The sequence below is a fragment of the Asparagus officinalis genome, chromosome 1, assembly GCF_001876935.1.
Source record: "Asparagus officinalis chromosome 1, Aspof.V1, whole genome shotgun sequence".
Taxonomy (NCBI): domain Eukaryota; kingdom Viridiplantae; phylum Streptophyta; class Magnoliopsida; order Asparagales; family Asparagaceae; genus Asparagus; species Asparagus officinalis.
Window position 1 is genome coordinate 20,087,941 of NC_033794.1, and position 26,421 is coordinate 20,114,361.

At 36.1% G+C, this 26,421-nt stretch overlaps 1 protein-coding gene across 1 annotated transcript in view; it reads right to left on the reverse strand.

Moving 5' to 3' along the window:
* Positions 1–26,421, reverse strand: part of LOC109820706 (peroxisome biogenesis protein 22-like) — a 27,354-nt gene extending 933 nt beyond the window's left edge. The window contains exons 1-6 of the mRNA XM_020386904.1: positions 26,227–26,421; positions 25,946–26,149; positions 25,800–25,847; positions 3,444–3,500; positions 3,290–3,361; positions 2,670–2,735 (exon numbers count right to left, since the gene is read on the reverse strand). Of these exons, the coding sequence (XP_020242493.1) occupies positions 2,670–2,735; positions 3,290–3,361; positions 3,444–3,500; positions 25,800–25,847; positions 25,946–26,149; positions 26,227–26,331 (552 nt within the window). The 5' untranslated portion in view covers positions 26,332–26,421. The remainder of the gene's footprint in view (positions 1–2,669; positions 2,736–3,289; positions 3,362–3,443; positions 3,501–25,799; positions 25,848–25,945; positions 26,150–26,226) is intronic.

Genomic DNA, 26,421 nt, shown 5'->3' on the forward strand with positions numbered 1-26,421 from the left:
ATGTGCATTGACTAAAACACCCATGGTTGAAAGTAAAGCTTAATTTGAGGGGGGTTTCTTGAAACACAAACTGAAGTTGGGGTTGATACAGCTTAAAATGAACAACATTTAACAGCCCACTAACACAATTGTAACAAAAAATGAAACTTGTTCCATTAATTTCAACCATATATACATACGCTTTCAGTTTTTGACAATCTTCCAAGAATAAAATAAAAACAACACCAAAAGATAAAGAACAAGAAAAACTGCCATCATTGTCTCTTTGTTGCCTTCTTCATCGTCGCCGAATTACCACGCAAAGAATCCGCAGTTATTAGTCCTCAATTCAATGAGTTTTGATGGGAAATATCTTAAACAAAAACTGAAATTTTAATTTTTTTTTCCAAACATTAGAAGCATGAATAAGTACGAAAAGTGAAAAGTTGATGTTTCAAAAAAGAAAAAGAAGACAGTTCAGACCTAGATCTGACAATGGTGCTGGAGGAAGAAGAGAAGGGGGAAAATAGAAGAGGTATTTTAACCCAAAATAACTAAAAAGAGCATTGGGGTAAATTTCTAATGACTCAGGGGTAGTATGGTCATTTTGAAAGTTAATGTTAGTGTAGGGGGTTGAGTGAGAAAAGTTAAGGGGGTTTAGTTGTATTTTAAAAGTTAATGGGATTACTACAACAACCTCTTTTTTTGTTCGGGGGTTTAGTTGTATATTCTCTGAGGCAACCTTATAGTTGAGGGGGGCTTTCTAAAATTAACCCTACAAAAAAAATACATAATATACAGAATATGTGATTCTGACATGTGTTTGAAATTTGTTCAACACAATGTGACCTTATGCTTAAAAGAGAGAGTATTCAATGACCTTGTGCTTAAAAGAGAGAGTATTCAATGGTCCCTACCCACAAGATTAATGGTGCACCAAGTGTTGAGTCTGTTAACTACCTTTGGATTAGTACAAGACAAGGATTGGTAGAAAATATTGCACCATATCTTGGGGTCACTCTTCCGCGGTGCATCAACTTTCACATTGACAAGGACCACTGTGTAGTTATTCCATGGTGATGGTAGAAGTTTCTCATGCATAAGATCATATCCACCAAAACACGGCAGGTATTGTTTGACGGGTGAAATTATCAAACTCCTTAGAATTAAAGCATTGTGGATCGTGTGGGGCTGGGTACAAATCTCATCCATCCAAGTTGGACTGGATATTGGCTGGGATTGTGTATTTTCTCATTCACTCCCGGAAAAGCAAATATCGACATCAAAAGTGAGTGAGGAAAAGGAAAATAAAATCCTACAATCACAAGGCCTGGAACTAAATGGAAACGTCAATGGCATAGGAATGGAAGCCAATTATATGCATATCTTTTGATCTTCTTCTCCTTTTCATCACATTTCTTTCTTTCTAAATATTGTTTAATTTTAATAGCGGATGCAGTTTGGATTGTCAGGACTGAAATGACAAACTACACCCGGCCCTTTGATCTTCTAGTATTCCTAGGTACACTTCGATTTTAGCAAAACCAAGCGCCTACAAGTTCAGATTACCAACATGGCAAAGACAGGGTCAGTGCTACCAAGTTGATATTACTATTTTCTCTTTCTTCCTCTCTCACTTTACTCTTCTTCACGAGTGCTAAGCTTGGTGCTGGGCATGCTGGCTGACATAACGGACACTCCACCAAGGAGGCCACACTTTTGAACAGCAAACAGGAGATCTATGATCACATATCAGGAAAGGAACTACAATGGACAAGATTATATGTTGTTCAGAAACTCTAAATCTCTTACCTATGTAACCAACTCACTACAGGATCATCTTCAAATTGAAGGTTTATTCCACCAAAATCAATTAGACCTGAAGCAACTTATAATGGAGCGACTTCCAAGTCAAGAAGACTGCATAAATGCAATAAGTCTTAAGTAAATAAAGGCTTTGCAAATATAAATCTAAAGTACAAGTTTCAACAACTGGTAGAATAGGACCTTGATTTCTTGTAAATAAACATCCAAGCTTCAAAAACCATTAAAATCAGGAATGGTGATTTGATCTGCGCAAGATGTATTATCCAAACAAAAGCATTCCATTTATGGACTGTGAGGTTTTCTTATGTGCATAAAAAGTCGGTTCAAGAGAAGGTGCTAAAACTGATAAAGTTTTTTTGCTGTCAAGCACTTTCTGCCATCCAGAACAGTTTCCTTTGTAGTTTTACTAAATAAACCGTTGTCAAAGGAGATGCCTTTATGACTAAATTTCTGCTGATGCCACATCTGCTAATTATTTCTTCAAGTTGCTTGTCAAACCTGTTCAACAATAAGAAAAGAGCGTCTAGCTAACCTCACTAACAACCACTAAGGACAAGGGGAGTGAAGCACGTTAAAAAATTTGCTTCCCTCAACTGCAATTAAACATCATTAGACACTGTCCCTCCTAAATCTTACATCAAATAAGACCCATGGATTTTGATCACCTTGCGCATCATCCAGAATATGAGAGGTTTGCCTCCAAATGAAGTTCAGCATAATAAACACTGCTAGCTCATGTTGCAAGTCATCGTAACAAACATGTATTCATTTAGACTCAAAGTGTAGTTGATGCTTAAAAGCCCTACATTTAAGCACTTATCCAAATAGAATATAAATAAGTTTCGAAGTGAACCCAAGCTTACCCTGTCCTTGGTCAAAGCACCAGTAGCAAAAAGTCCAGCACCATCTAAAGCTAAAAGAACCCTTTCCTGAAACATCAACATTGCTCATTAAATATGAAAGCTACTAAGGTAGAGAATTTGACAGATTGAAACAAATAAGAAACAAAGCAATAAAAGAAATGCAAGAAGATGATGCAGAACTGCAACAATGCAGATCCACTATGCAACTTCTATCTCGTTTTTGAAGATGACAAATTGTTTAGACTTAGAAATATATTGTCGCAGATAGTATAACATAATTTGTACAATATAATATAACCAGGCAGGGAAAACTAATTTAGCAGGAACTTGTTCACAAAACAACAGGCAAAGTAAGACAGGAACTAACATCTCAAACTCCAGGTCAGTAGAGCATTCAATTTGGTGATTCCTACACTTTTACAATGCAAACAAGCAGACAAGTATAACAATGCAAGTTGACATGTTTAGTGAATGAAACATTGATGAAGATGTACAATATAAAGAAATGCTCAATGCATTTCCAATCTCTGAAAAGAAGAAGAAGAAAAGCAATTTGGTTATATTAGAACATTGACTTGAAAAGATAGGAGCATAAGTAGTTAAAGCTGTCAAGTGCATACCTCACTTTCATCACAAATCTTTGAGATCTCCTGAAGTACTTCCAAAACAGAAGGTTTAACAATAGCTTGTTTCTGCAAAAACAATAATTAACTTTTTTTTCCTTAATCAAACTGGTATGGTCATGGACTCCAGTAAATGCATTCGATTATAGACCTGAAGCTCTTCAGGACTCCTCTCCTCTAGAATCACTCCAAGCAGCTGACAGGTCATCTGAGTACATGTAGGAAAACAAAATGTCATGTCATGGTTAAGTTCTTCAACTTTCTAAAATTAACAGTAATGCTTGCTGATATTTTGCCTAATGCCTGAACTACGTATTGAAGCATGCAAAACAGTATGAGCTACCTATTAGAAGCAATCAACAAGTATAGTCAACAATATTTTTTTTGGGAACAGAAGCGAAGGCAGGAATTTTTGACTATTAGTGTAATAGAATAATAATAGTGTTAGGCTATTGGCACTAGGAGATTGTGCAAATGTTTTGATACAGATATAAACTATTACAAATCTTAAGTATGTTTTGTCAATGCCATCAAACTTTTACAAAGTAAACTATCATAATATCTATTGAGAGTTGATTGGGACGAAAAAGAATTAGTTTTATGTTTAAATTAAAGTTACGGTTCTTATAATATGATGAAACTTTAAAATCATTACTATATCTTAGTTATAATACATTGACTAGAGAGGAAAAATAGCGGAATCTCAGCCAAGAGCCAAATTGGTATTTCCAATAGTTCACCCCAAGCTTCCACCATAACAGGTAGAGCCAGGTATATGCAGCAGTCAGTCACACTCTCTAATATTTTCAAAAAATAAAATGTTACTCTTAATTCCTGTGTCCACCCCCCCCCCCCCAAGTAAAGAAAAGAAACAAAACCCAAGTAGACGTGAAGATATTATAACACTAAACAAGAATTCTTTGAGTGGCTCCGTGCAACTTAACACCCAACTTCTATCTTAAATATATTCCTAATTCCTACAACCAATGACATACTTTTGAACCCTCCAACTTAGAAAGATAAAATCAATTCTAAGTGAAGTACAACAAAGCCAACAACGATGAAAAATTACGAAAATTCAAAAGAAACTAGGTATTTCCCCCATCTTCACCTATAAACTGTTTGTCTCAAGTATATTTTTTTCCCCTCTCACTCATCAAATGTCTTTCATTGAGTTGATTTTCCCCCTTCTTCTGAAGTCCTCTTGTGGTGTCGATGGCAACTTTGCAGGTACTAGGACGTGAAATCTCGGTAATGGATCCAATAATCTTTTCCTCATTTAATTGCATAGGTTATGACGTGATATCTTTTTCTTTCTTCAACATTTATATTGAGTTTCCAATATCATTGTAAGTTATAAGCTACAATGATGTGATCTAAATATGTTTTGCACCATTACTGAATGGTTTTGTCACATTAGGAAACTTTAGTTCAATTAAGAAGTTACTGTTCAACCACATACTTTGTATAATGAAAACTAAATTAATATATTTGCGCAGCAACTATAATATCGGATGAGGATGACGCTTGCAAGCTGGTCAAGAATATCAAAGTATTATCATAGAGATTTTATATAAGAGCAGCATGAAGATGCACAGGATACATGCTGTGGGTCAAGACAATGTTCAAGACCAAAAAAGCTTAAAGGATCAATCATATGTTGGGTCAATGAGTCTTGTGTCCTAGGTAACATGTGTACAGCTATTTAAACATTAAAGCATGGCAAATTGTTTGATCAAGGTGGTTCTTGAAAAAGTTTTTTTTTAAATGGTTTTCGTTTAGAAAAATCTTTTTCATTGATCTTCCACTCTGAATCTTCCGGATTTTATGAAGAATATTTTATTCATTTATATTATTTTATTCAAGTGGAGCTTGCTTAAGTTTGATCCAAAAGTATTTTATAACTAGTTCTACTAAGTGTAAGTGGAGCTTGCTTAAGTTTGATCCAAAAGTATTTTATAACTAGTTCTACTAAGTGTAAGTGGAGCTTGCTTAAGTTTGATCCAAAAGTATTTTATAACTAGTTCTACTAAGTGTAAGTGGAGCTTGCTTAAGTTTGATCCAAAAGTATTTTATAACTAGTTTTATAAAGTGTTCTTATTGGGAAAAATCTGTTTCATGGTTCTTCCAAAGCGTGCTTCCACTCTGACATATTCTAATCTAGAGATAATCTTTTCTCTTTAATACTATACTATTCAAAGTGAACATTTCCTTTCTCAATCGCTGTTGTTCTCTTGTGCAACCTTGTACCATGTGAAACTTATTTTTAAAGTTGATAAGTTGTCCCTTGTGAGTGGTCTCAATATCCTTGCATTAAATGTTAGCTCATTATGAGATCTCATGCAATTAATACTTGGCTTGTCCCATTAGACTTGTTTCTTGCTTGCCTAATATCTTACTCCCCATTCCCTTTACTCTTGCAAAGAGAAGTAGGTAATGGTCATTTATTGTCACCTTTAAACCTCACTCAATATTATTTTAGTATATTAGGTTCCCTTATGATCAAAGGCCAACGACATTAAAGTATATCATTAATCTCCACTAAAGAATATTACACAAAAAGCTTATTAGAAAAATATGAGTGATAAGATATATAGAGGAGCATCAACTGTTGGTACAAATCGCTTAATGGTAATACAATTTGGCTAGTGTCTATAAATCAACCAAATAAAATATTCTTTGGTGGAGATCAATAGTATATTTTTTATGTTGTTGGCTTTTGGTCATAAGAGAACTCAATAGAATAAAATAATGAGTGGGGTTCAAAGATAACAACAAATATCCATTGCCTACTTCTCTTTGCAAGAAAAAAGAGAATAGGGAATAAAATATTAGATAAGTGGGAAACAAGCCTAATAGAACAAGTCAAGCATTAAATGCAGAAGATCTCATAAGAACGGGCTAACATTTAATGCAAGGATATGGAGACCACTTACAATGGATAACTTGTCAACTTTAAGGACAAGTGTAAGATAATACAAGGTTGCATTAGAGAACAACAGCGACTGAGCAAGGAAATGCCCATTTCAAATAAAATAATATTGAAGAAAAGATTCCTTATAAATTAGAATATGTCAAAGTGGAAGCACACTATGGAGAACCATGAAATAAAGTTTTCTAATAAGAACACTTTATAAAATCAAAACACTTTTAGATCAAACTTAAGCAAGTTCCACTATATAAATGAAGAAATGTTCTTCATTAAATCTGGAAGATTCAGAGTAGAAGCACAAGTGGAAGATCAATGAAAAAGATTTTCCTAAACGAAAACCTTTATTGAAAAACTTTTCTTTCCTTAAGAGTTCATCTCTAAACAAAGTTGTTAAACAAATAGTCCAAAGCTTTCACTTATATTTCTTGAAAGGATTTCAATTGTTATTGAGATTATTTATTAAGGATCAAATTGCCAAATATTGCATCTCCTTTAGTTGGTGTTTACTGAGCCTATAGAGCCCCAATTGTAAAAGTGTGAGTATCTTATAAGTGAGATTAGGCTAAATTGAGTTTTCAAATTGCGTTTGTATGAGACGAAGATTTTTTGCTGTTGTTTCTCTCCTTGGTTTGAGGAAAGATGTTGTCCTATTCACTGGAGGTTGTCAAGGGTAATAGAGAGTGAATTCCAGCTTTTGGTGTGAAAATTGGCTGGTGTAATTCAAGCTCAGTTTAGATTTGTGTAATAGTGGATACTAAAATCCTAGTGGAGGCACTAGGTTACTGGATGTAGCTCAGTTGAGAAGTGAACCACCAGAAAAATTGTTGTGGAATCTTTGATTGTCTGCTACTCATGTTTCCATCTGTGCATATTATTCGAACATTCCAATCAATGTCGAAAATAACGATAATGCATAACGTAATGCTCTACCTCCTATTAGGGTTAAAAAAAACAACGTAAAAATGTAAATCCGGATTTGATCCAAAAGTATTTTATAACTAGTTCTACTAAGTGTAAGTGGAGCTTGCTTAAGTTTGATCCAAAAGTATTTTATAACTAGTTCTACTAAGTGTAAGTGGAGCTTGCTTAAGTTTGATCCAAAAGTATTTTATAACTAGTTTTATAAAGTGTTCTTATTGGGAAAAATCTGTTTCATGGTTCTTCCAAAGCGTGCTTCCACTCTGACATATTCTAATCTAGAGATAATCTTTTCTCTTTAATACTATACTATTCAAAGTGAACATTTCCTTTCTCAATCGCTGTTGTTCTCTTGTGCAACCTTGTACCATGTGAAACTTATTTTTAAAGTTGATAAGTTGTCCCTTGTGAGTGGTCTCAATATCCTTGCATTAAATGTTAGCTCATTATGAGATCTCATGCAATTAATACTTGGCTTGTCCCATTAGACTTGTTTCTTGCTTGCCTAATATCTTACTCCCCATTCCCTTTACTCTTGCAAAGAGAAGTAGGTAATGGTCATTTATTGTCACCTTTAAACCTCACTCAATATTATTTTAGTATATTAGGTTCCCTTATGATCAAAGGCCAACGACATTAAAGTATATCATTAATCTCCACTAAAGAATATTACACAAAAAGCTTATTAGAAAAATATGAGTGATAAGATATATAGAGGAGCATCAACTGTTGGTACAAATCGCTTAATGGTAATACAATTTGGCTAGTGTCTATAAATCAACCAAATAAAATATTCTTTGGTGGAGATCAATAGTATATTTTTTATGTTGTTGGCTTTTGGTCATAAGAGAACTCAATAGAATAAAATAATGAGTGGGGTTCAAAGATAACAACAAATATCCATTGCCTACTTCTCTTTGCAAGAAAAAAGAGAATAGGGAATAAAATATTAGATAAGTGGGAAACAAGCCTAATAGAACAAGTCAAGCATTAAATGCAGAAGATCTCATAAGAACGGGCTAACATTTAATGCAAGGATATGGAGACCACTTACAATGGATAACTTGTCAACTTTAAGGACAAGTGTAAGATAATACAAGGTTGCATTAGAGAACAACAGCGACTGAGCAAGGAAATGCCCATTTCAAATAAAATAATATTGAAGAAAAGATTCCTTATAAATTAGAATATGTCAAAGTGGAAGCACACTATGGAGAACCATGAAATAAAGTTTTCTAATAAGAACACTTTATAAAATCAAAACACTTTTAGATCAAACTTAAGCAAGTTCCACTATATAAATGAAGAAATGTTCTTCATTAAATCTGGAAGATTCAGAGTAGAAGCACAAGTGGAAGATCAATGAAAAAGATTTTCCTAAACGAAAACCTTTATTGAAAAACTTTTCTTTCCTTAAGAGTTCATCTCTAAACAAAGTTGTTAAACAAATAGTCCAAAGCTTTCACTTATATTTCTTGAAAGGATTTCAATTGTTATTGAGATTATTTATTAAGGATCAAATTGCCAAATATTGCATCTCCTTTAGTTGGTGTTTACTGAGCCTATAGAGCCCCAATTGTAAAAGTGTGAGTATCTTATAAGTGAGATTAGGCTAAATTGAGTTTTCAAATTGCGTTTGTATGAGACGAAGATTTTTTGCTGTTGTTTCTCTCCTTGGTTTGAGGAAAGATGTTGTCCTATTCACTGGAGGTTGTCAAGGGTAATAGAGAGTGAATTCCAGCTTTTGGTGTGAAAATTGGCTGGTGTAATTCAAGCTCAGTTTAGATTTGTGTAATAGTGGATACTAAAATCCTAGTGGAGGCACTAGGTTACTGGATGTAGCTCAGTTGAGAAGTGAACCACCAGAAAAATTGTTGTGGAATCTTTGATTGTCTGCTACTCATGTTTCCATCTGTGCATATTATTCGAACATTCCAATCAATGTCGAAAATAACGATAATGCATAACGTAATGCTCTACCTCCTATTAGGGTTAAAAAAAACAACGTAAAAATGTAAATCATAACGTAAGTTATTTTGTTTATTAATTATTTAGATATTCTATAAATACAAAGTATTCATAATAATTTTAATAATTATAATCATCAAAATTATCAAACATAACATCACAATTAGGAATAAAATATTCTCTTACTGTTTAATTTAAAAAATATAAGAGAGATTCATAATAATTTTAAGAATTAGGGAAATTATCATAATGCAAAAATATTTTAATCAAAATTCTTTAATATAAAACAAGTTATGTTAGGAAGTGTCACGATCGAATACTCAAATATATAACCATAAATTTATAGCAAGTTCATAATTACATTTGTTTTACTCGTCATATTCATAATTTCATAATAACATAATGTCACCAAAACAAGATATGAAGGCTTAACAAACAATTCAAAAATAATTACTTATCTACTTCAAGTTTTAACTTCTAATAAAGGATACCCTCTTAAGTCTCTATAACTTATATCGAATTAACATACGTCATATTGAAATATCACATGTTATGTTGAAATAATATAAGTTATATTGAAATAATTCATGCTATGCTGAAATAATGTAGTGTTATGATGTGTCTGAGACTCTTAAGTTATTTGAGCTACATGGCGCAACATAACAAGTTACATAATGGGTTTTTTTAACAATGATTCTAATGCTATCTTCCACTATACTCAACTATTGTCCATTATATCTCCAAAAGACCAAAAACCTGCAAATCAGCCTTACATATCTCTTAGCCTCCTACCACAACTTCACCTCTACCTATAAATATCCATCATCCAACCCTGACTTCTGATAATCTAGCAAAAAAATTTTCAACAATCCTATTCACCCCCTCTAGGGTTCTAACAGTTATTTATCTTAGTCCAAATGTATAATCATTTTGATAGTATATACTATAATCACAGGTTTAGTAACAAAATACTTGATGACTAGATCCTGACCAATAGCTAAAGTTTCCTGCTAAAGTTTCCTACTAAAGCTTAATTCTGATACTTGATGACTAGATCCTGACCAATAGCTAAAGTTTCCTGCTAAAGTTTCCTACTAAAGCTAATTCTGAGTGAAAAAAGAACTAGCTGTTAGTAACTAGAGATTTTTATGAGTTGAGATCACACTAGTTACAAATGTTTTGTTGTGTCCTTGCCATAAGCATATGTTACTATATAGAAAGTAAGTCTTAAACAATTAGAAGTACAAGAATGGCTGAATTATGGTTTAATTTTTAGTTTGGCTACTAAGACGATGTCCTCCTGCAGAGAGTGATCTTACCCTACCTTTTCCTAGTAAAATTATCTCACTTCTCCTCCTCTACCATGTTAACTTCCTTATTTTAAAATTTTAATCACATGTAACCCAAGATGACAAAGCCAAACCCAAGCAAGTCCATTAAGTTCACACCCAATAGTAGTAACACTAGCCATGTAGCATTTATGCAAAATTAAATATCTTGTCAATACTTCCCTTGGCAAGGAACTTGACAGTTGAAACCATCTTAGCGCAGGGACGGAGTCAAGTCAATGAGAGCGATGTCAAGTGACACCACCCTCTAGCAACTTTTTTGAAGTATATAGTAGTGTTGATATACTAGTGAATCCATTTTAAACTAAGCTCATTTGAATTTGTTTTTAATGGGCCAAGTCACATAGCCTAAACCCAAAATCCCCATTAAACAACAGAAGAAATAAACAAGTGGGTGTGGTCTAATTTAGGGAGCTATAAATCGTACATGGTCCACCCGCCTCTCATCATCACCCCAGCTCCCCGCTCCGCCTCCGCCCTCCCTCCCCTTCTTCTACAAAGTAAAGAAGGACAAGATTAGGATTTTGAGGTGTAGAAGAAGACAATAATTTAAGAAAAGGAGAGATAAAGATGGGGACAATTAGATGAAATCCAAAGAGCTTTCTATTTTGCAATTTAGTTTGAAAAATAGGGGTAAGAAAAAAACAAAATTTTCAACTTTTTTTATGATTTTTAATCATTGAATTTATAGTTGATTTTTATATAGCATATTAATTGATTGTTCTTATGTCATTTTGGGGTTTGAGATTTAACTCATGAGTCATGACTTATTCTCGAGGGCATTCATTTGATGATGTTAATTTGTGATTCGAAGTAACTTTACTTGTTTGATAAAAAATAATAATAAAAGCAATGTATTTAAATGTATGTAAATGCATATTGTAGTGATAATATAATTGACGATTTTTTTGTTCATTTAATAGTACTATGGAAAAATACCTCAAAAGATAAGACCCAAGCAACATGAAGATAATTATTTTAATAACAATGGTAGTCATGGAGAAAGTTCTGAAAAATATTAGGTTAAATGTGCATTTGAAAATCTTATGGCGGATCCTGAATTGTAAAATGAGATTTCAGATTATCATCTTGACGATCGTGATAGTGTGCGAAAAGCATATCTTCAAAAGGTCCCATTCAACCTCATGAACATAAGTTTCCAACTAAAAAAATTTTGTGGATAAGAATCGCTGATTGAATCCCGCTTGGTTTGATGAGTACTCAAGTTTGTTAGAATATAGCATAGAAAAGGATGTCATATTTTGTTTGTTTTCCTATCTTTTTAGCAAGAAAGTGGGTGGGGACTCGACATTTATGAAGATGGGATTTTCGGTTTGGAATAAGATTGTAAACTCATGTTGGAACTTGCAATAGATTTCACAATGAAGCTATCAAAAAGTGGCGAGATCGATGAATCAAAATAGCCATATCCAAGTTGCTTTTGTTAAGCATTCAGACAAAGCTCGGAGTGATTACCAGATACGTCTAAATGCTTTCATTGATTGTGTTCGCTTTCTTTTAAAACAAGGACTATCATATCGTAGTAATGATGAACTAGAGAATTCACATAATCATGGGAATTATCTTAAGCTTTTACAATTTCATGCTATTCATAATGAAGCCGTCAATAATATCGTCTTGAATAATGCTCCTGAGAATCAAAAAATGACATGACCTAATATTCAAAAGGAAATTGTAAATGCTACTGCAACTAAAACAACTAAAGCTATCATTAGCGGTTTTGGAGATGAGTTCTTTGCTATTTTAGTAGATGAATCATTTGATTTATCATGTAAGGAACAAATATCCATGGTTTTCCGATATTGTCAATAAGAAGGATGTGCAGTTGAGTGCTTTCTTGGCACCGTCCATATGAGTGACACTAGGGTTAGACGTGGGTCGGGTCCAACTCCAGACCTGGGACCAGAAAAATAGGCATTGCCCAACCCAGCCCGGCCCACCATTGACCATGCTTGATGCAGAAGCAAGATCACAATGATAGCAAATAAGACATTTTCTTAAAGAATTTCACGAATATAAGATGGAGAAATTTGACTCACTAAACATTAATAGTTAACATTTTTTTTCTTTTTTCCTCTTGTACTTGTAATTTAAATTTAAACTAAAGGAAAGTTATTAACTTATCGTGGACGTAGGTGTTTCATCAAAGTCCAAACCATGTATATCTTTGTGTTTGCAATATTTTTCTATGTGATGTTTATCTTTGTGCGTGTATATATCATTTTGAATAAAGAGTGAAATAAGAAAAAAATAATTTAAATATAATTTAATAGATAAAATACAAAGCTAATATAGTTTAGAAATTAGAATTGAAAAAATTAGGAAAAAAGTTAAAAAAAACCCATGGGCCAACCCATGACCCGTAGACTGTGGGTCGGGCCCGACCCGACCCACTCCTAGACGGGTCGTGGGCCAGGCCATGTCTAATCCCAGACTCGAGATCAGAGAAGTAGGCCCGGGCGCTCTAATCCGGACAGGCCCAGGTCAGACCCGACCCGGCCTTAAAACCCGGAGGGCCGGGTCTTACACCCACCCCCAAGTGACACGACTATATTGTCACGTAAAGCTGCAATTAAGCAATTGTTCTCAAAGCATGGATTATGTATATTAAGTTTAAGAGGAAAAGGCTATGATAGGGTTAGTAATACGCATGTTGGAGGAAGTCTAAGGGTAGTTGCTTAAGCGACTGCCCAATACCAATTGTCTTACAGTTAGTCCACGTGCACCCATTTGATTTGATTTTTTTACTTTTAAAGAAATGGCCATAACCTCATTTGAATTAGTTTTGATTTACTCATGGAGAAGGGTAAGGCTTGCCTACAGCTAGCAAATACAACTAAAAATAGTGTATTTTTATTTTAGGGTTTTTTTGGATATTAATCCCACGTATATTTCATACTTTGAACTTAATCTCTCAAATTTTAATATTGAAATTGGGTTGTTTTCACTTCGTTACCTTAAAGTTTACGTGAACTTTGATAGCCCAAAGTTTTTATTCGGTACTTTGATACTCTAAAGTTTACACCTTTTTTACATTGAAACCTCAAAAAAATTTCAACACTTTGATACTCCGAAGTCTACATCTTTTTTACTTTGATACTAAAAGTTTACACATAAACCCCTAAAACTCTAGGGGTCAAGTGAAATTTACCCTTGATCATTTCTCAACATTGAAACTTAAGCAAAGACAAAAATACTAAGAGGAACAAATAAAAAGTTTTTGATTATTAGTCCCACTAATCTTTCATAATTTGACTTCCTAATCTTGATATTTTGGAATTAGTCAATCAAATCTTTGTGTTTTGAAATTAATTCTTCCAATTAGGAGCTAGTTGAAATATTGGGGGGCTAATTTCAAAACACTTCAACAATTTGAAAGAATAATTTCAAAATACAAAGACATGGGGGACTAATGTCAAAGGGTTATTTGCACTTTGATATGCCAAAGTTTATGCTATTTTTAACATTGATACCCAAAAGTTTTTTCCCAACGTGATACCCTAAGGATTACATATTTTTTAAACTCTGATACCCAGAGTTTTTTATTTGACACGTTGATACCCCGAAATTAGAAATGTGGCAAGTTTGGTGTACCAAAGTTAGAAAAAATGTGTAGACTTTGGGGCAACAAATAGTCGAAAAACACTTTGATGTCAAAACGATGTAAACCTTGAGGTATCAAAGTGCCAGGTATGTGGAATCAAAGTTAAAAAAGATGTGAACTTTAAAGTACTAAAGTGCAAATAATCCAATTTCAAAACATTACGATTTAGTGGACTAAGTTCAAAGTATGAAAGTTTTGGGAAACTAATGCCCAAAAAAACCATACATGAAATTATAGTTATTATTGTTTGTTATATTTGCTACGTGTAGGCAGCTTTTTCTAGCAAGTAACCCAAAATTAATTCAGATTGGAACGCCTGTTCAAAGGATAAGGCGAGTGGTCTTGAGCAGTCGCTTAAGACTTTCTCATGAATGGTGAGTTCAATGGATTGAAAAGCATAATTTTTAAAGAGAACCAAACGGCATTTTATGTTCATTGCTTTTCTCATCAACTTCAATTGACCCTTGTCGTCGTTGCTAAAAACCACACTCAAATTGATTTACTTTTCAATGTCATAACTAACTTGATGAATATTGCTAGAGCATCATGCAAACGCCGAGAATCTCTTTGGGAGAAACAAGCTATGGAAATTGTGGAGGCATTGGACAATGGTGAACTTTCAAGTGGGCATATTTGGATCAAGAACATGGTTTGAAAAGAGGTAGCGATACATGTTGGGGTTCTCATTATAGTACATTGGTAAACTTAATAGCTTTGTTCTCATCTATTATCAATGTGCTTGAGTCTATCATCGAGGATGGCTTACATGGAGAGCAAAGAGCGAAAGTTCGTGTTTCCTTGGATTTGATGCAATCATTTGAGTTCATATTTAGCTTGCACTTGACGAAAAATATATTGGTGTCAGAAATGAGTTGCCAGCTATGTAGCACGGACACGGATCCGACACGGCCATCCAACACGTCGACACGAGGCAAATCCTAAAAAATACATAGGATACATGTGTTCGACACGTGTGTCCGACACGGACACGACACGACACGGTTTCATGTTATGCGTGTCCGTGCTTCATAGGTTGCCAGGAATCACAAGCATTGCAAAGAAAAGATCAAGATCTTGTGAATGCCATGAACCTTGTACAATTGGCTAAGCAACGTCTTCAAATGATGAGAGATAATGATTGGGAACCCTTGTTGAAAGAGGTTTAATCATTTTGTGCTAAACTTAATATTGAGGTGCCAATTATGGATGATGTTTATGTTGCTAGAGGGAGATCACGACGCCGTGTTTAGTAAAATGCAAATTTATTCAATTTTCATGTTGGTTTATTTTATGTTGTGATTGACATGCAAAGGCTAAATTGCACTGAAACACCTTGTGTTTCTCTAATTTAGCACTTATACCTTTTTGGAGCATTTTTATAGATTGAGTTGTTTAAAATTAGCACTTTAGTACCCTCTATTATATAAACGTGAAATTTTTGGCTAAAAGTTCTCTTATAATATTCATATGCTAATTGTATAACTTTCTAACTATTAAATTTGCTAAACTTACTGTTAAATCTATCCAAATTTTATTTTTCAAGTAGAATCAGAATATATTTAAATTAGTGTTTGGGTAAGATTAATAGTTAATTTAACAAATATTACTCTAAAATTAATATGTGAATATTATATGGTAACTTTCATGTGAAATTTTTTTAGTCTGCATAACAAAGGGCACTTAAGTAATAATTTTAAACAATTCAGGGTATATAAATGCTCTGAAAAATAGTTGAGGGTATATAAATGCTAAATGAGTGAAAAATAAGGTATTTTAGTGCAATTTAGCCATATGCAAATTCAAGAGCTTAGCAATCGTTTCAATGAAACAAGCACTGAGTTACTTCTTTGTGTAGCACTGTTTAGATCCAAGTGACTCATTTTCCATGTTTGGCAAGCAAAAGTTGATTCATCTTGACAAGTTCTGTCCCTTTGAATTCTCTAGTATGCAAATTATGACACTTGAAGATCAACATGAAACTTATATCCTTGATGAGCACTCTTGTGGCAAGTTTTCAAAAGTGAAAAAAATAGGTGGCCTTGCGGAGAAATTGGTTGAGACAAAAAGAAATGGTGTGTATCCATTAGTATATTTTGCTTATTAAATTAGCATTAATACTACCAAGTACAATGGGTTCCATGGAGAGATCATTTCTGCAATGAAAAATTGTGAAGAATCGTCTACAAATTCGAACGGAAGATCAATGGTTGAACAACAACTTAGTAACTTACATTGAAAATAATGTATTTAGTGGTATTTCAAATGAGGCTATAATGCAACGATTTAAAAACATGAAGATGCGTAGGGGTCAATTGTAATTTTTCTTAGTTAAATATATCTTTTGTATCTCATTAAAGTTCATGATATATAGAATACGAGCGAAGCATTATATATACGCACACATACACATACAGTGACACCACTATTATGATTTTTTGTCTTCGGCACAGGCTTGGCAGGTAGTAAATCATGTTGACAATCAATGATTAAATTCTGTCGGATAATCACGGAGCTTAGTGTAAGCGTCTAAAAATACTTATAGATATCCAAATACAACTCAAGACAAAGAGAAGACAATGAATATCATTATCTAAGTCATAAGGGATCATCAAAAAGCCAAAAGAAGCAAACGAACAGGTGAAACAACATAGAAGAACATGAATACCCGCGACAAGGTACACTGACGCGCATAGGCGCGGCAGTGGAAGGTGACGCGCAAGCAAAGAGAGTGACTCGCCTATGGGAAGTTGTAGAGCTATTCACTAGCTTTCCAACGCATCTTTGATCACCTCATTCCGATATCGGACGAGGGAGTTAGAGCCAAAATACCCGACAACGCAAACTGCCTCGGAGGTGCGCGACAGTCATAACTGTCGTGGAGATGTCTTACACATTTACGATCCAAATCTGAAGAAACTCAAAACACAAAAGTTGTAGATCTCTTCGTCAGCTTTCCAACGCATCTTAGATCACCTGATTCCGAGATCGGACCAGGAAGTTAGAGCCAAAAAACACGAGACAGCACAAATGGTCTCGGAGGTGCACGGCAGTGGTAACTGCAGTGGCAAAGCGTGACAGTTACGACTGTCGCGCACACTGAAAAGCTAAAAACGTTATTTTTTACAGTTTTCTTGAGTTTCATGCGACCCACATGGCTTATTAACTGCTGGGAATCACTTATGAACGTGGGGGGAGCAGTTACAAGCAAAAATCACACTCATAACCACTGAAATAATGGCAATTAAAGATGATGGGAGCGGTTATGAAAGCGAAAAAACTGCCTCCTTTAGTCGCGTCAGTGTCCACTGTCGCGCTAAAGAAGAAAGATAACATCAGTTATTTTACATTATTTCTAATAGCTATGACTCCCAGAGGCTATAAATACATTCCTATACACGGAAGCCAAAAAAAGAAGGCCAGATTAGAGCAGAAAGACTTGAGCTTTTGGTAAATTTGAGCAAAAGAGAGTCCTTATTTCTCACAAACATTTTTAAGAAGCTTTTTGGCGATTCCTAAAGATCTAAGCTCTGACTTGATCTTTGGAAGAGTGAACATCATACATCGATAAGATATTCGCTTAAGATTCTTACTTCGATAAACGAAAAAGAATACCCGAAAGCCTTCGCGATTCAATCAGAATCTTGTAAATCGGTGGTCCACGGGCTAACGCACCCCCGACATAAGCTAAGTTCCCACAAAAACAGAAGTTGATAAACGATTTATGTGTTATTTTTTAGGAAGTTATAATTTTCTTCTTATTGTGTAAGAGAGGTCTTATAAAAAAGACTATTTTCTTTTGAATTCATTGTAAACAATCAAAAATATAATGAATTCCATAATGAGACCAACTTTCGACGAAAACAAACTGGCGACCACAGTGCGAGCCAACGATCTCGCTACCGAGACCGTCGGTTGAATCCACTGTCGAGTATAAGTTCGACCAAACCAAGTTTGAGGAATATCTCTTATCATCCTCTTCAAGATCTTCATTATCTCGCAAGTACAAGAGGATCTCACCATTGAAAAAGGCTTACATGCCAAAGAAGACCCAATGTGAAGACTCTCACTCAATCATTGCCGAGGCCTCCCCTCGCAATATTATCTCGGCGACCCCCAAAGCCGGAAGCTCTGCTCACGATGATTACTCCCTAAGTAAGGAATCGTTCGATCGAAGTTCGTCAACTCTGACAAAGAGGGCTCGTCAGAGACAACGCCAACGTCTCGCTCGTCAAATGGCTAAGGTCTTGGAACAAACCGACGGGGTTCGCTGCTACGCAGACCTAGAGTCGAGGAAGCATCAAGTGGTCCAGTCGCCCCAACAACAAACCACTCACATCTCTGCTAAACTTACGACGAAGGAATGGACTCTCGTCAAAGGGGCTCGTTCGATCCTCAAAGAACGCATACAAAAACGTCGTGCAAACGCCGCTCATGCCTTTGCTCTCTTACAACAAAAACGAGGGAAAAAAGAAATGATGTCTAAAGAATCGCAAAGTTTGGATTCCTATATCTGAACTTATGCAAAAATCAAATTGGCGGGTCACATCCTTCAACCACGGCAGTCTCCACTATCGCGGCCAAAGAAAAGTTATCGAGGTCTCCTATTCAACCCCGTCAACATCTGTTCCTGACCCGTCTACTGCAACCACATCTGCTACATCACCAGTGGAACCATGGGTCAGTCCTGACATATCAAAGTTCAAGATTACAATGACGGATCGCCTCGGTCCTCTACCTGATGATCAAGGTAAAACTCCAATTAAAGAACGCTTGAATCCGTTGAATGAACCTCAAGTAAGTTCTTACGCTGGGGTCGTAAGTATCCTCCTATCAGGATAAAGCAATCCCAGATTCCCAGGAGGGGAAAACTTTAATTTTTTTCTCGTTTGGGGCATGTAAAGACTCCATGTCTGCAAGGGGTTGGACCTAAACATATAACCTTGGATCACTCAGAGGCAACGACAAGTCGTCCTACGTATGTCAACAAGGTTCAAACACAAAAACAGAAGATAAGTTGCTCTGGTCACCATACTGATGAGCTGTACTATCAAACTAAGGGTGGAAACAAATCACGAAAAAGGACTGTTCGAGAAACAACTCCTCATTGTGTATGTGAAAAGCTTATCAAAGCAGTGTTGTCTGAATGCAGCTGCTCTAAAGTCGAACCGCCAAGGGTTTCTGTATTCCAGAGACTTTCTACCGAAACGTCAAAGCCCAAGCCAAAGCGTTTCCGCAAAAGAATATCTGTCGTTCAACATAATAAGCTTTCAGAGGTCACTATCAACATGACCGACAGAGGAAAACGATATTTAGTCAACCCTGATCCTGATTTTTCTCCGGGAGGGAGAGTTGATCAGAGCCTCTCAAAGAATGTCACGGCTACAGCTAAGGGCCACTAGACGTAGAGATTATAGAAGAATGCATGAAGGGTTATCTTCAGATGAGTTACTCTCAGATAATTATTCTGCAGTTACCTCTGATGATACAATGTCCAGTGTAGGACAAGCCAGGGAATCATTCACAATCACCCCTGATCAGTTTGCTCAAATGCTTCAAGAAGCTTTAACCAAACAACGTGAAGAAATTAGAGTTGAGATGAAGACGAAAATGGAGTTGGCTATTCAACAAATGAGAGAATTACAAACTCAACTGCTTCAACCTTCTGAGTCCAGTCGGCGACCTGAATCTAGCCGCCACACTCAAAATATTACAGATGACAGTGATCCAGAAATTGATGAAGGCATTTTTGATGATGCACCTCCCAATAACAATAACGTCGGGGGTAGTTCAACAGATCCTCCCAACAATAATATTGGGGGTAGTTCAATTGCACCTCTTAATAACACTGGGGGTGGTCCAATTATTTCTCCTCAACATCACTCAAAGAGAGATAAAGATGAGGACAAGAAAATACAAGATCTTGAAAACAAAGTCAATGCTTTAATGTCCGCTCAGGAAGTAAAGAAGACGGGTATTCAGTGTCCCTATCCAAGAGAATGGGATTCAATCCCATACCCGACAAAATTTAATGTGATTAATTTCACACCGTTTGACGGGAAGAGCTTGCCTACTCAGCACTTGATTTATTTTAAGTCTTATTTAGGCATGATCTCTGAAAACGATGCTTTAATGGTCCGATCATTCGTTAGCACCCTTCGTGGGCCCGCCTTCGATTGGTACCGACGTCTCAAGTCTGGGAGCGTCAACTGCTGGGATGACATGTAAAGTTTGTTCCTCAGAAATTTCTTCAATGATGACACCGAAATATCCATCGGAACCCTTCTGGATGAGAAACAAAAAGATGGAGGAGAGTCAGTTGATAATTTGTCAAACGCTTCCGCAACAAGGCAATGAATTATAGGGATCCTATCACAGAGAAATTTATCTTGCAGACATGTCACAACAATCTCTCCATTAATGTCCTGGAAGTCCTGGGGTTTGTACCATCCAAAACCTGGAAGGAGTTAAAACTACACGGTGAACAGGCCGAGCGCCTTCTTAAAAGAAAGAAAGCTGTGAGAAATCAACCAACGGCACCTACAACCGCTGTAAATGCTAATCAAACGTCACAACCGCAACCCCGGAGATAACAGAAGACTCCCAATCCGAAGTTCCAGAAGGAGTTTTCTTTCGAAGATGATGAAGTTCCAACCATCTTGAAATACCTCCTCGTTAATGATAAAATCGAGCTACCACCTATTAAAGATCAGAAGGGAGCTAAGAGAATTACGGATCCAAACTACTGTGTGTACCACAGAAGAGTTCTTCATCCCACCAAGCTTTGCTTTGGCCTCAAAAATAAAATCCAAACCTTAGTTGACTCCGGTGTCATAACGACAAAACAAGCCAAATAAGGATGACATATAACTCCAAAGAGTATACGAGTATAAACTACTTCTCCATGAGACTCCGAAGAGTATACGAGTATAAACTGCTTCTCCATGCACTCCAAAGGGTATACGAGTATAAACTGTTTCCCGAACCTCCGACTGATATAAGAGGGTTAAAAAACTGCTTCCTTAAATTGCGCGCTCTAATAATGTAGCCAAATACGAATAGACTCAGGTTCACCTAAAAGCTGAGGGTGGATACGAGGTTATCATGACTGAATACAAAGGCAGGAACCAAGACCTGATTCTGTATCAAGAACAACATTGATCACAAACGAGAAGTTCCTGAAAAAATACTATTCCTAGTACATTCAGGGTAACCTATTTAACAGGAAGTTCCTGGAAAATGCTATATATGGTATTCTTAAGGATAACCCGAAACTAATTGATTATTCAAGGTGAAAACCAATCATCTGAATAATCCACTCTTAATCATAATAAAAATGATTAAGAACCTCCCGCTGTGGCTATTTAATCATGTCCAAAATGATTAAAACCCTCCCACTGTAATTTTCAGAGCACTCTTTCATTGAGATGAGATTCAATGACTTTATCAAGTCAATCTTCCTTCACGAAACTCTGAAGTCCTTCAAGGATGAAGCATGTCCCATTTGCTTTTTCTTCATCCGATTATTGATTAGTTTCAATTGTCGGGATTAATTTCGCCAACTCTCACTATGACTTTCCAAGCACTCTTTTGTTAAGATGGGATTCAATGACCTCATCGGGTCAGTCTTTTCTCACGAAACTTCTACGGTCTAATTGTCGAGTGCTTGATGATTCACAGTCATCCACCATAAAATTCCTCACCGATCAAATCAACTGATGGTGGGTCCACCAAAATGCTTCGTGGTTAAATCCACCCAAACTCCCGCTGTGTCCGAGCCTTTAACACTCCCACTGTTAAGCTCTGACACACCACCCAACATTTCAATCCATGACAATTGGCAAACCCCTTTTCACGTTAAAGTCTTGTCACTGGTCACCAAAAACCTCTTCTGAGTGATTTGTGCAAATCTACATTCCTACTGTTATTTGTACACCCACTCCCTCTGTTTGCTTAGTCAAACTTTTAAACAGTTAGGATCAAAGCCAAAATCCCCTCTCAATGCTTTTCATGAACGAGAGGTCCACAAATTGAACGATCAAACCTTTTAACAGTTAGAATCGTCTCAAACTCCCATTTGGTCAAATCTTTAAACAGTTAGGATCAAAACCAAAATCTCCTCTCGATTTCTCCTATGAACGAGAGGTTCATAAATTGAACGATCAAATATTTTAACAGTTAGGATCGTCTCAAATCCTATTTGGTCAAACATTTAAACAGTTAGGGCCAAAGTCAAAATCTCTTCTCAATTCCTTCCATGAACGAGAAGTCCATAAATTGAATGATCAAACCTTTTAACAGCTAGGATCGTCTCAAACTCCCATTTGATCAAACATTTAAACAGTTAGGAGCAAAATCAAAATCCCCTCTCGATTCCTTCCATGAACGAGAGGTCCACAAATTGAACGATCAAACCTTTAAACAGTTAGGATCGTCTCAAATTCTCATTTGGTCAAACCTTTAAATAGTTAGGACTGAAACCAAAATCCCCTCTCGATTCCTTCCATGAACGAGAGGTCCACAAATTGAACGATCAAATCTTTAAACAGTTAGGATCATCTCAAATTATAATTTGGTCAAACCTTTAAATAATTAGGTCCAAAACAAAAATCTCCTCTCGATTCCTTCTATGAACGAGAGGTCTACACATTCCCCACTCAGTCAAACATTTAAACAATTAGGACGAAAGTTAGAATTCCATCTCAATAAATGAGAAATCCACTTTTGGATTGGATAATTAAACCTTTTAACAGTTAGGGTTATCTAAATCTTCTCGATTCTCAGAGTGAATATCCCACTCTTAGTTTCACCCTTCAGATTCTTGAAGTGGAGATCTCACTTTGAGTTTCTTTTGCACCAGGAGATAGAATATAAAATTCTTCCTCTCCATATTCGGATTCATCTCTACCAACAAAAAAGAAACAAGAAGATAGAATATAAAATTCTTCCTCTCCAGTGTCGGGTTCATCTTTTTACCAAAAAGACGTAACACATCAACATTTTTAAATTCTTATTTTATACGTGGGGGACATTATCTCAATCCCTTATTAGAGATAAGTTTACGTCTAACACACGTCGTCGGGTAGTACGTTCCCGTATAAATAATAAAGCCTATGCATTCAATATCATAGTACCAAGTCTAAGAGAGTTTATTCTCTTAGCACAACGTTACATGCAGAACGGACTTAAACAATCTGCATGTTTGTCCGATTCAAACAGTAGTCAATAAAGATTTATCAAATCCGTTGATAGCTGAAGGTTTGTCAAAAATCCTATAAATACGATAGTCACTGACTCACCAGCTTCATTAGTTAGCCTTGTGACTTTAGTATCCGACAAACTCAGGATAAAATCCATACTTACAGAGGAACCAACTTGAAAATTTGGTCCTGCAACCTCGACACTCGGGACCGCCATGCTCCAATGCCTTAAGAGCTTAAACTTTATAGACTCCAGTAAACGCACAAGTATAAACTGTGTTAACGCTGATTAACGTGTTACAGTAAAGATTGACGTCGGTCAACGCGTTAATGATTTTCACTAAAATAAGGCTAAGAAAAAAAGTCCAATTTAATGGATGATCTCAAGGGATTCAATTGCGATCCAGATATGAATTCTCAATGAAGACAATCAGTTCAACATCAGTTCAACGACAAGAGCTAATTTACAAATCAAAACATCAGTTTCAGTTCAAGACTTCGACAACGGTCAAGCGATAAACGCAACACCGGAAGAATTTTAACTATTCTACAAAGCACTGAGTAGACTAAAAGATGAAAAAATCAAGAGTTAAAACCGTTCATAGGTCCTTTTACATGATCTCCTCAACTAAATACTGAAGTGATTGCAAATAAGACCTGTCTTATCCAAAGTATCTCAGACTCCTCTATAAAAGAATGAGTCTGAGATACTTTGAAAAGGGGTATCTGTAGGCGTCTAAAAATATTTATAGATATCCAAATACAGCTCAAGATAAAGAAAAGACAATGAATATCATTATCTAAGTCATAAGGGATCATCCAAAACCCAAAAAAATCAAAGAAACATGTGAAACAACATAGAAGAACAATATGAATACCCGCGACAAGGTACACTGACGCGCATAGGCGCGCCAGTGGAAGGTGACGCGCAAGCAAAGAGAGTGTCTCGCCTATGGGAAGTTGTAGAGCTATTCGTTAGCTTTCCAACGCATCTTTGATCACCTCATTCCGATATCGGACGAGAGAGTTAGAGCCAAAATACCTTAGACAACGCAAACTGCCTCGGAGGTGCGCGACAGTCGTAACTGTCGTGGAGATGTCTTACACATTTAAGCCATGATACGATCTAAATCTGAAGAAACTCAAAACACAAAAATTATAGATCTCTTCGTCAGCTTCCCAACGCATCTTGGATCACCTGATTCTGAGATCGGACGAAGAAGTTAGAGCTAAAATACCCGAAACAGCACAAACTGTCTCGGAGGTGTGTGGCAGTGGTAACTGTCGTGACAATGCGCGACAGTTACGACTGTCGCGCACACTGAAAAGCTAAAAACATCATTTTTGATAGTTTTCTTAAGTTTTATGCGGCCCACATGATTTATTAACTACTGGGGATCACTTATGAACGTGGGAGGAGCAGTTACAAGCAGAAATCACGTCCATAAACGTTGAAATAATGACAATTAAAGATGGTGGGAGCGGTTATGAAAGCGGAAAAACTGCCTCCTTTAGCCGCGTTAGTGTCCACTACCGCGTTAAAGGAGAAAGATAACATCAGTTATTTTACATTATTTCTAATAGCTATGACTCCCAGAGGCTAAAATACCTTCCTATACACGAGCCAAAAAAGGACAGTTTAGAGCAGAAAGACTTGAGCTTTTAATGAATTTGAGCAAGAGAGAGAGTCCTCATTCCTCACAAACATTTTTAAGAAGCTTTTGGCGATTCCTAAAGATCTAAGCTCTGACTTGATCTTTGGAAGAGTGAACATCTGACATCGATAAGATATTCGCTTAAGATTCTTACTTCGATAAACGAAGAAGAATATCCGAAAGTCTTCGTGATTCAATCAGAATCTTGTGAATCGGTGGTCTACGGGCTAACGCACCCCCGGCACAAGCTAAGTTCCCACAAAAACAGAAGTTGATAAACAATTTCTGTGTTATTTTCTAGGAAGTTGTAATTTTTTTCTTATTGTGTAAGAGATGTCTTATAAAAAAGACTTCTCTTTTGAATTCATTGTAAACAATCAAAGATATAATGAATTCCACAATGAGACCAACTTTCGGCGAAAACACCTAGTGATTCATATCCATCATGTTTAGATGCCGAAAAGCATGACAGCACTTGTTAGTAAGTATTAAATGTTCTGAAGTCCTATGAGAGCATTGAGAGGCAATTTGGTAAATGTCAAGCATAATTAGGATATCAGTAATAACTCCACAATATCTCATTCATCTACTGAAGGGTTAGTTGCACAGTAATACCCCAAAGTTTCACCCTTTTCTGATTTTAACATCCTGAAGTTCTATTTTGACAAGCCGATACTCAAAATGCAAAATTGTTGACCTTAATTTTGTTCAAGAATATCAAATAGAAAAGTGAATAAGAAACCATTATCATACCCAATATAGTTTTTTGAGTTTGGGGAAGAACGGAACAAAGCTTGGGCTTTCGGGTATCAAATTATCAAGTTAATGTCAATATAAATGCGGAAAAACCCTACGAAACATACCTTTCGGCCTCCATTGAGCTTCCTTCTCACAATCTGCCTAAGATTAAGCTACAAAAAAAAAGTAGAAATTATACCCAAAAAAAGAGAGATTCATAAAAAAAACAAAGAAAAACGATCTAATATTGGGGGGGAAATCGATGAAACACCTCAATTGATGACTTAACCACATCCAAATCCTTCAAATTCGACTCCAAGGAGCAATCTTGCGAGCTCAAACCCACTCCATTCCCCTCATCACCTCCTCGTTTTGGCCGGTTTCGCCTTGGCCTGGCCGGCGCCGGTTTCATGAACCTCCATGTGAAAATTACGGCGATGGCGAACCCAGCGAGGGCTCCAAACGTTCCAGAGTGCTGAAACACAAAGAAATTTCTAGGAAATTTGGGGGGATGGATCGATTGATTGAAGAATAGGTTAGGGTTTTTGATACCTTGTGATTGAAGAGAAGGACGACGATCTCTGAGACCTTGCGGTTTAGGGTTTGCGAGATCCTGCGAACTATGGTTCCGATTTGATCGGTGACGCGATCCGACATCTGTCCTAAAAAAATGATGCGATTAAGATTGGAATTGGAACGGAGCTTTCGAACTTAGAAAGAGAAAGAGGTTTATCCAATCTTTTCGTC